Source organism: Myotis brandtii, unplaced genomic scaffold (genome assembly GCF_000412655.1).
Source record: "Myotis brandtii unplaced genomic scaffold, ASM41265v1 scaffold463, whole genome shotgun sequence".
NCBI lineage: Eukaryota > Metazoa > Chordata > Mammalia > Chiroptera > Vespertilionidae > Myotis > Myotis brandtii.
In genome coordinates this window covers 2,855,915-2,865,769 of record NW_005367694.1, presented here as the reverse complement: position 1 = coordinate 2,865,769, position 9,855 = coordinate 2,855,915, and the positions used below count along the sequence as shown (strand labels likewise).

The 9,855-nt window shown below is 56.3% G+C and overlaps 1 protein-coding gene across 4 annotated transcripts in view; it reads right to left on the bottom strand.

Annotated features, from left to right (window-relative positions):
- The window catches only part of TANGO2 (transport and golgi organization 2 homolog), a 24,008-nt gene that overhangs the window by 9,875 nt on the left and 4,278 nt on the right, over nt 1–9,855 (bottom strand). The window contains exons 1-4 of one of the 4 annotated variants that reach the window (XM_014547139.1): nt 5,342–5,365; nt 2,691–2,787; nt 2,047–2,135; nt 25–144 (exon numbers count right to left, since the gene is read on the bottom strand). In XM_014547139.1, the coding sequence (XP_014402625.1) occupies nt 25–144; nt 2,047–2,135; nt 2,691–2,787; nt 5,342–5,348 (313 nt within the window). In that variant the 5' untranslated portion in view covers nt 5,349–5,365. Of the gene's footprint in view, nt 1–3; nt 145–2,046; nt 2,136–2,690; nt 2,788–4,092; nt 4,211–5,341; nt 5,366–9,855 lie in introns of those variants that run through there. The other 3 variants (XM_005875541.2, XM_014547140.1, XM_014547141.1) reach the window with 3 other exon arrangements.

Below are 9,855 nucleotides of genomic sequence, written 5' to 3'. Positions count from 1 at the left end.
CACCCCGCCCCCGCCCCATGGTACCTCGGCCCCTCGCATCTGGGTCCTGCCGCGGCTGCAGGTAGTTGGTGAGCGCTGCCAGCTTCCCCCGAGTGCTGATGCCCAGCCATGTGCCTCCTTCCTTGCCTTCCTCCATGTCGAGCCCTGGACAGACGCCAGCATCACCACCAGCAGTACCCACCCCCTCCCTGTGTCCTGGGCAGTCGAACCTCAGTCCCACAGCCCTGGCTGTGGAACAGGGGATCTGACTCCACAGGGCGGGGCAGCAAGACACTGGAAAGATGCCCTCCCCACGCTCCACCCCTCAGGCCAACTGATGCCAACAGCATCCTGGAGCTTGGGTTGGCACTGGGCCGGAAGCAGAGCACCAGCTCCATCGCGGGAACCTCATCCTGCATCTGGTGCAAGGGTGGCTGGCTGTCCTCCTCCGGCAGAAAGCGCAGGACCCTCACAGCGAGAGCTTCACTGGGAGCCCGGTACACATCCAGGCCTGCAGCGCACCCACCCGCTGCCTGTTCCGTTGACTTTGGTGTGTTTGCCCCTAAGCTGCGTGCAGCAGCCACTGGGCTCACCCAGCCTGTGCTGCAGCTAGGCCTCCCTCCCACCAGGCTGGTGCTCCTTCTCAGCATGCCAGGGGCCTCCTCCAAATCACTACAAAGGATGAACAATTCGGAGTGGCTGGAGCTTCCCAGCCAGGATTGGCACTGATTCAGGGGCAGGGTGCTGGCCCAGGTGCCAGGGTAGGGTGGAGCCCAGGTGGCCAGGATGGCCCAGGCAGTCTAACCTTTCATCCAAACCTCATCTACAGAAATCCTGCCCCGCTACCCCAAGGCAACAGCCCCTCACCCCACTCATCCCGACAAGGCCCCCTCAACACAACACACACACACACACACACACACACACACACACACACACACTTCAGCCTCCCTGTGTGCAGCAGCGACACACACAGCCTGCCCTATCCCATAAGCCCCTTCTGTTCTATCCTAGCCCAAGATGGCCGGGACCCAGCCTCTCCTCCCTCTTGCACTCAGTCATCCTGAGTCCCCACTCCCAGCCTCTCGGCAGCTTTCCCCACCACCTCTGAGACCTCCTGCCCAGGACAGCGCCCTGCCCTGGTCCCCCCACTCCTGTCCTCCTGTCACCCAGCACCAGGATGGTCTAACAGTGCTTCCCTCACACCACTGCCCAACCATCGTCTACACAGGAAGCTCCATAGCTGAGCTTTTAGACACTGCAGGCGGAGCAGAGCACACGCTGCCTCCCTGGGCCCGCGAGGGCACCCTGCCCAGCACACTGGGCACCCTGTCAACTCTGCCAGGCTCCCCTGTGCTTGCCTGGCACCTGGCTCCCAGGCAGAGGGACTCCTGGCCTAGCCAACACCTGTCTGCATGCCCCCCAAGTAAACCCCTGCCCACCCCATGGGCAGGAACTGGTCCCTGTCCAAGTGGCTCAGGGAGGCTTCAGCTGGGTGGGCAAGGGACCTGGCTGTCACCTTCACTTCTCCTCCACAGGAACCCCTCGTGAGGTTCCCACCCAAAGGTGCCCCAACCAAACCTCTGCTCCCCAAATTCAGACCAGCTCTCACTGGACCAAGGGTGCTTGTCTGTAAACAGAAATGTGTGCAGAGATGTGCACACACGTGTGCGTATACATATGTGCGCACACGCGCGCACACACACACACACACAACTATGATGCTGCACAGAGCGATAGAGGGTGGACTTGCACCCTCACACCAATACAACTGCATGTCCACAGGGAACATGTGGATCCAAATAAAACCAACTGATCCTTCCAGCTACCTCTTCTGGGGATCCACGACACATGAAGCCACGGGGACAGTGCTGGGTGGACAATTCTGGGGCTGGCCAGCCCAACACTGTCCCGGGACCGAGACTTTGGAGCCGACCCCATTAGACCCATCGGTGTCCACTTATTCATTCCGAATGTACACAGGGAAGCAGCACCGTAACTGCTAGAAGCGTCTGGGGCTGGCACTTCCTGCCATGCTGTGGCCACCCACCACGAGGAAAGACTCACCACTGAGGATCTCGTTGTTGTTGCCCCAGAACTCTGCCATCTTGGATGGCCTGTGGTAGAATTCATCCCTGTTGGATGCCAGGATGAGCCTGAAGAAGAAAGCATGACTGAGACTCTCAGGTCAAAACAGAGAAGCTACGTTCTTCTCTCTCTAGTTAACAAAGAAAATCTGCCTCAGTAACAACATGGGCAAGTCCCAAAGACAACAGGAACCCGCACCCTGACCGCATTACCCAGACCTCTTCCGGCAACCTAGACCAGCCAGTGCAAGTGGGGCTCCCGCACCCCAATTCCGCTGCCCCCGGTCCTCTGTCAGCCCACAGGGATGTGCCGCTGCCGGGACCCACTTCACTCCTCTGTCCCGCCCGCACAGGCATCTTTAGAGGCTGAGTCTTAGTATATTTGTACAATCTGTACATCGGCTCAGGGTCTTTACCGCCGAGGGGTATTCCCTCCAGCGCCCACGCTGAGTGACCACGGTCTGAGAGGCACTGCCAGGCCTGTGCAGCTCGTCCCAGGGCCGCCCTCCCCCCGCCTGGGCAGCAGCGGCGTGCCTCCCCTGCCTGGGTCACCTACATGGCTACTGTGGCCTGTGGGGCACCCGAGGCTGAGCAGATGGCGGCAGACTCAGAGTGAGGGGTTACCTGTACGCATTTTTGGAAACAGGGCGAGGATCGAACTTAAAGAAGATGATGCACATGGGTCCCAGAGGGTGGCTTTGCTCACACAGGGTTACACAGTCTGTGGGAAAAGGAAAAAAAAAATGATTTGAGTAGCCAGCAGACAACAGATCCACCGTCCCAAACCTGCAATGTTCTTTGAACAGAACCAGCTCTGTAATGCCCCTGGCCTTCCCTAGACATGCCAGAGTCATGTGCCCAACAGCATGACGCTCACCAGCACTTCAAGGCCATCTCCCTGCCAGCACCCCATGGGCAGGTGGGCGGGCAGCAGGGGCTATAGCCACAGAGTATACAACAGCCAAGGAGGGGCCAAGGCCCAAGGCTGTCAGCACGAACGAAACCTCAGCTGAGAGCCACTCTGAGGCTGCCTAGCTCCTGGGGCCTTCTTGTGGACAATGCCAGGGTGTTCCCACCACTCCACTCCCTTCTGCTCACTGGTCTGGCTGGGGTGAGAGGTGGGGGGAAGGACTGACTCCACCACTATCTCCACTGGTTCCCACAAGCCCTGGAGGGTCCCCCAGGACTTGGCCCCCTGGCCCCTTCAGGCATGGGCAAAGGTGAGGGCCACAGGGGAGCTACCTTTGCCCTCAGTAAAGCCTGTAGCTATGTGAGGTGTTGCCATGGTAACTAGCAGAAGTGCAAGGTGCTAGGGGGTGTACAGCCATAGGAGATGGGCTGCTGGCCTCCATCCGTGGGCACCCTGACCATCCCAATATTTGTGGGCAGCCTGATGGAACCAACATTCTTGGTAAAAACTCAAAATGCTTTAGAGAATGTGAAAACATCTTAAAAGCAGCCAAGAGCTAACTGGTCAGGTAGAATTTAGCCAACATCTTGGAGAACGTAGGAATCCAGAGATGGGAAAAACAGAGATTGGAGCATTGCTGCCCTGGGGCACTGACTCATCTGGGCAAACCTGGCTCTGGTGACCCTGGGAGTGAGGGACAGAAGACAAAACCCAGGACTGCCTCAAGATGGGACCTCGTAGGAAACCCTCCAAGGGAAGCTGGGACCCCGAGGAGCAACATTCAGAGGGCGAGGGTGGGCTATATCCATAGCCACCAGGGGCCGCAGGGACAGCCTACAAGGGAGGAAGTCCTTGAGGAGCTCCGAGAGTGGAGCCAGGGCCACACCAGGGGTCCAGGAACCCTCACGCCAAGACGTGGTTTGAGGAGTCCCACACTGGCAGTGCCCCCGGGCACCTAGCAAACCAAAATCCTCATCTTCACCCCAGACCTCCAAGAAGTCTCACAAATAATTTCTAGGACAAAGCAGTACACAGTCAGAAAGAACCGCCTAACAGAGCAAAGCACCAAGCACAAGAACCAGCAGAAAGAGATCCCTGCACGACTCGTAAACTCACCACACTCTCACCGCAGAAAACAGGGAGCTTGGGAATATCCACAGAGAAAAAGGGGTTCACGAAGCCAGAAAGAACTTTCCCAAGTGGGAGGCATAGATAACCGCGAACTACAACTCAGCAGTGGATTTAACAGCAGGTTAGACACAGCTTACGATGAGTCAGCAGAATCATCCAGGACATAGTGCAGAGACAGGAAGCATGCTGGGCCTCCCAGGACCCCAGGTGCCCCACCCACCAGGTACAGCTGACAGGGTTCCCAGCATTGCCACCTGATCCTAGTCAATACAGAAGACACAAGTCTCCTCACCCCAGAAGAGCTGGTCTCTCTCAGGCATAAGCATGCTCCGAGCAAGGCCGGCTGGCAGTGTCTGTGGCACCCAGGCTGCCTCGGTCAGTGTGGTAGGAGCCCTGCCAGTCCATCCCTGCTGGAATCCCACTGGTCCAGAGCCCCACCGGGACGAAGGGCTATTCTGAAGCTGTTCCACTAAGGATGTGCCACTCTGGACTGTCAGAGGAGGAGGCCACCATGTCTGCCTGGACCTACCGTGTCCCTCCCTGAGCTGCGTGCCTGGCCATTAGGTGAGGCCACTGGCAAAGGGCAGGTCTGGCCACTGATGCTCACAGGCGCCACATAGAGACTCGGTTGCAGGACCCCGCTGTCCTAGCTGGACCAAGGGAGTGGCAGATCAGCCTCCAGGTGTAGCAGGGAGGGTTCTGTGGTCTAAGGAAAGGCCGCCAATGGGTCTCCAGGCAGCCTTGTGCCAGAGGTGTGGGCACAGAGAGCCCAGGGCTGCAGCCTCGACGAAAACGCAGTCATTGGGAGGGAAGGACCAGAGGAAAGCCAGCCCCTGGGGAGGGGACCATCAGGAACTGCCTTTCTCTCCAATCCCTCACCCCCCACTCAGCCAGGCCCGCTGCCCACAGGCCCCTCCCCTTCTTCGCTTCACTGCCCACCTGCAGCTGGGGGGGATCCACATGTGTAGAGCAGGGCTAGCGCTTCCCACATGCACCGGAAGTCCCTGCGTACACCTCTGAAGTGTGAAGCGAAAGGAAAACGCCCTCTTCAAACCAAAGCCAAGAGCTTCCCATCCTATCTAAGAAAGCCAGTGGAAGTCTTCCCAGCTCACAGCGCGGCGAATCTGGCTTTGCCCCGGTCTCACCACCTGGTGATTCTGAAGCACAGGAAGAATGGGTCGCAGATTTGGCGCGGGTGCTGGCTACAGAGCACAGAAGCTTTCTAGGCACTCACAGCCCATCTGCTGACAGCGCTTTTGAGAGTTCTCCTGGCCAGCTTCGTCCTGCTGCTCACTCCCTGCCTCTGAATCACCCGCTCCAGCTGGCGCCTCCTTCCTCCTCTCCTGCCTCAAGGAGGACCGACAGGGCTGTTTCCAACAGCCAAGTGGAGCCAGGTAAACTGCCTCTGTCAGAAGGCTCAGGCTCTTCAGCGAGTCAAGCTTCAAGCCTGACTCCGTGTGGCATCTCACAAGAGCACAATGAGAAAATGACAGGCAGGCAGGCCTGGCCAAATCAGGTCAGAGTAATATGCCAAGAGATGCAGCGATGACTGCAGTGCCTCAGGCAAGGGCCACGGGGAACATAACCTGGCACCGTGATGGCCTGGTCCACAGCCTGCTGACCAACAGTGAGGATCTGCTTCCCTGCTCCCCCCGTACCGCCTTAGCACAGACAGGTGGGTGAAAGGCAAGGTGAGCCATCGACCTCATGGAGGCCACTGGGAGAGGAGGCAAGAGGGGCCTAAGGGCCACAGACAGGGCCTCGTTGTCACTGCCAGCCCGGATGGAGAAGGACCCAGCAGGGGGACCGGCAGACCTCAGCACTGCTGGGGGTGGTCCAGTCCCTACCTGGCCGCCCGCCTCACCTTGCGGGGCGGCTAGCAGCATAACGCACTGACTGCTGCCACCCACCCAGTGCCTACCAGCACCACCTCCTGCAGCGTTTGCACCAAGGGCGTCTCCCTTCCCCTTCCTCCCAGCACACCTGTCCTCTCACACCCGAGGCAGGCTCATTGGCCCAGCCTCTCTGTACCCAAGCCCAAGGCTCCACACCTCCTGCTGGCACAACCAGCAGCTCCTGGGGGCCAGCGGGGTCTGTGGTTGTGGTTCCCACTCCCAGGTCGCTCAGAAACACACTCTCGTGTGGAAAATTTCCAACTCTGCACAGCCAGCAAAAGCCCCATCTCCAGTCAGCTGTGTGCTTTCACATCTTTCTCAGCAAAGTATGATGCACAGGGCTATCTGACAGGTGGAATGTTATTGCCCATCTTCCTTCCTCATGACTGGCTATGCAGGAAACTGGACAAGAACAGACTCAGCCCTGGCTCAAAGTGCCTCAAAATAGGGACCAAGCACTGCTGGGCTGCTGCGACTTCTGCACAACAACAAGCTGACACCAAAGTCACACCAGGTGTGGACGGGAGTGGGGTGGGCAGAGGGGTGAAGGGGACCTGCTCCCTGATTGGGATCACTTCTCTTTATCAACTAAAAAGGCAAGCAGGGCATCTGGTCGGTGGGGAGATACTAGGTCAGAATGTAGCAATGCATGGCAGAGACGCACGCCAGTGAATGACAAGGTATTTTTGCCACAACACAGAGCCAACGGGGCAAGACACTCAGGAAAGTGAATCTCCCGGTTCACATCCAATCAGCATAAAAAAAAAAATCAGGCCCTAGCCAGTTTGGCTCAGTGGACAGAGCATTGGCCTGTGGGCTGAAGGGTCCCGGGTTTGATGCCGGTCAAGGGCACATGCCCAGGTTGTGGGCTCCGTCCCCAGTGTGGGGCGTGCAGGGGGCAGTCTATCCATGATTCTCTCTCACCACTGATGTCTCTCTCTCCCTCTCCCTTCCTCTCTGAAATAAACTACGTGGGTTTTGTCGTTGGGTATACGACCTGGGTGGGTCCAGGGGTGCAGGTATTTCTGCCAGGAACACGGATCCTCCCAGATGAGAAGGGGGGAAGCTGGTGATGAGGGACCACTCGCCGGGCTGTGAGCTGATAACTCGGGCCGGCGGGAGGCTATTTGTGGGAGACAGACTGACGGGAATTCCTACTCAGCATCTCTGCTCTTTAATTCCCCGACCTTCAGGTCTAGGTTACATAAATGTGAATTATTTATAACTTCCCTGTCTCCTTGGAATCTGAGGTGACAACCTTTATACAACATTGAGGCAGTTATGCAGTTTCCTACCTGTGACTTGAAGAGAAAAACACACGAATCTAACAAAACTGGATATAATGTTCCAGGAATTTAATGTGAACTCTCGTCTTCCACTTCCCTAACGGCATTTTACCTATTTTGTTATTTTCAGGGCATATTTCTCAACCCCTTCATTCTTCCTATGACCTCCCAAATGCTACACTGTATTGTATTGATGTCAGACAATCTCAGGATTTTAAATATGATCTTATAATATAGTGATTTTATGACATAAACAAAGAGTGGGGAACAGGCAACTGAAAAATAAATGCCCAATAATTTCACAATTCAGCTCAAACCTGTCATTTGTAAATGCCTTTCTGGACTTCTCCCCCTCGTGTGCATTTATCCAATTTAAGAAAATAACAAAGATGGACTATGCTCATAAGGTGACACTATGGAGACTGCCTGGGTCAGAAGCAAGTGCTTATGTAAATGTTAGCATTTGCTTAGCACCCGCTGGCGGGCTCCGTGGCTGAGCACCGACCTCTGAACCAGGAGGTCACGGTTTGATGCCCGGTCAGGAAATCGAAGGTGGAACGAAGCATTTATTATTCTTCGCCTCTCAAGACAAGAGGCAGCCTCAGAGTGTGTGGAGTGCAAGTGATGCTGAGGCGCAGGTGGGTGAGACCCTGCCAGACACGTGGGTGGGGTCCTGGCTGGCTCACAGAGAAGAGGCCAGGCCGCCGTGTAGCTGCTGTTCGTCTCCCTCAGCCAGTGATGGCGAACCTTTTGAGCTTGGCGTGTCAGCATTTTGAAAAACCCTAACTTAACTCTGGTGCCGTGGCACATATAGAAATTTTTTGATATTTGCAACCACAGTAAAACAAAGACTTATATTTTTCTCTCCCTCTCCCTTCCTCTCTGAAACCAATAAAAATATATTTAAATAAATAAATAAATAAATAAATAATTAGAAAGTTGACAGAGAAAGGAAAAAACTGCATTGATAATATGAAAGGAAACCAATAAAAATATATTTAAATAAATAAATAAATAGAAAGTTGACAGAGAAAGGAAAAAGCTGCATTGATAATATGAAAAGGCAGCTCAGTAGTTCTGGGGTGGCCTATTTTCATAGAACCCATCATCGAACCCCACGGTCCAGACCAACCAATGCCAGGCTCGGCAGTGCTGTCCTCACGTGCCAACTGATACCTTAGCGAAGGATGTACTCTGTTCTCGAACTGGAGCATCAGTGTCAACATAGCCCCGCTTCTAGAAGCCTCCCAGTTTCCCTGCCCCGGGGGCTATTTCTCTCCAGACAGGCTCTGGGATCCCCTCATCTCCTCAGAGAGCTTGCCCTTTCTTACGGAGGCCTGGTCGGAGAACACAGCACACAGCTGCACCCATGGGGAAACAGCCAAAATGAGAGTCATCAAATGAAAACACGAAGGAAGCATGGGGCAGTAATAGCAGCTCAGGGGCTGGGCCGCCGAACAGAGGGGCTGGCCTATTGCCTGCGTTCAGGGAAGGACTATCATCACCACACGCTGGAGCAGGCAGTGGCCTGGTCTGAAGGTCCTGCCAGTCTGTGGACACATCAGAACACGAAGCTGCAGGACTGGGGTATTAAATAGTCAGGGGCCTGAGGGTGGGAGCCCCTAGAGCAAACCACCCTGTCCCACGGGAACGCTGGGACCCTGGAAAAGAGGGTTGGAGGCGGACAGAGGCTCTGCTGTGTCCACCTGCCTACACAGCACAGCCATCCTCTCCAGTTGCCACCTGACAGGTCACGTGATGCAGGAAGGCTCCTGGGAGAGAGACCCAGAAGGACCAGCGGCACGAGGAGCCGGACCCGACTCTATGTGACCTTGGGAACACCATTTGCCTCTCAGCCTGAGTTTTCTTCATTGTGAACAGTGTTTGGTCAATGAACACTTGCCCCAAAAGGTTGCCCAGAGGACCATCAAACAAGTGTGAGAAAGCACTTCCAAGGCACTGCCAGCTGGAGACACCTCTGACAGCTGCCACCACATCACATCTGCCTCACCGAAGAGGGTGCTGAGCCCAAACAGCAGCAGCGAAACAGCGGTCAGCAGGTCTGGAGCAGGACAAGCCAGGCCTGTACCCAGCGTGTGATATATCCGCTGGAGGATGAGGGCCTGAGGCTCAGGGACCCGCGCTCCGACCCCTGATGACCTGGGGGAAGGGTCTGACCCCCCAGAGCCACCCCAGGAAGGCCTTGTCCAGGCGAAAGGATAACCCAGCATTTGCTGCCTACTCAGACATGCATCAGCTGTCACCCCGCTGGCCCCGCAGCAGGACGCAAGGAGGCAGCAGCGTGACTCAGGGCTCCGTAGATGACCGACACCGTGACCACGCAACTCCCAGCACCGACAGTCTCTGCTTCCCTGCAGCGAGACCAGCCCTGCCTGCCAGTAGCCCCCGCATCCCATCCTCGCGGGGATCCCTAGAAACGCCTTTCAGTAACGGGCGTGGGGCCCTTCGTCAGCCGGGGTTAGTTTGGTCTCCCCGGATCTGGCCGCTCGATTTCTACTCCACGCCTCTGGAAGGGGAAACTCAAGCAGGGCAGGGAGGTACCACCC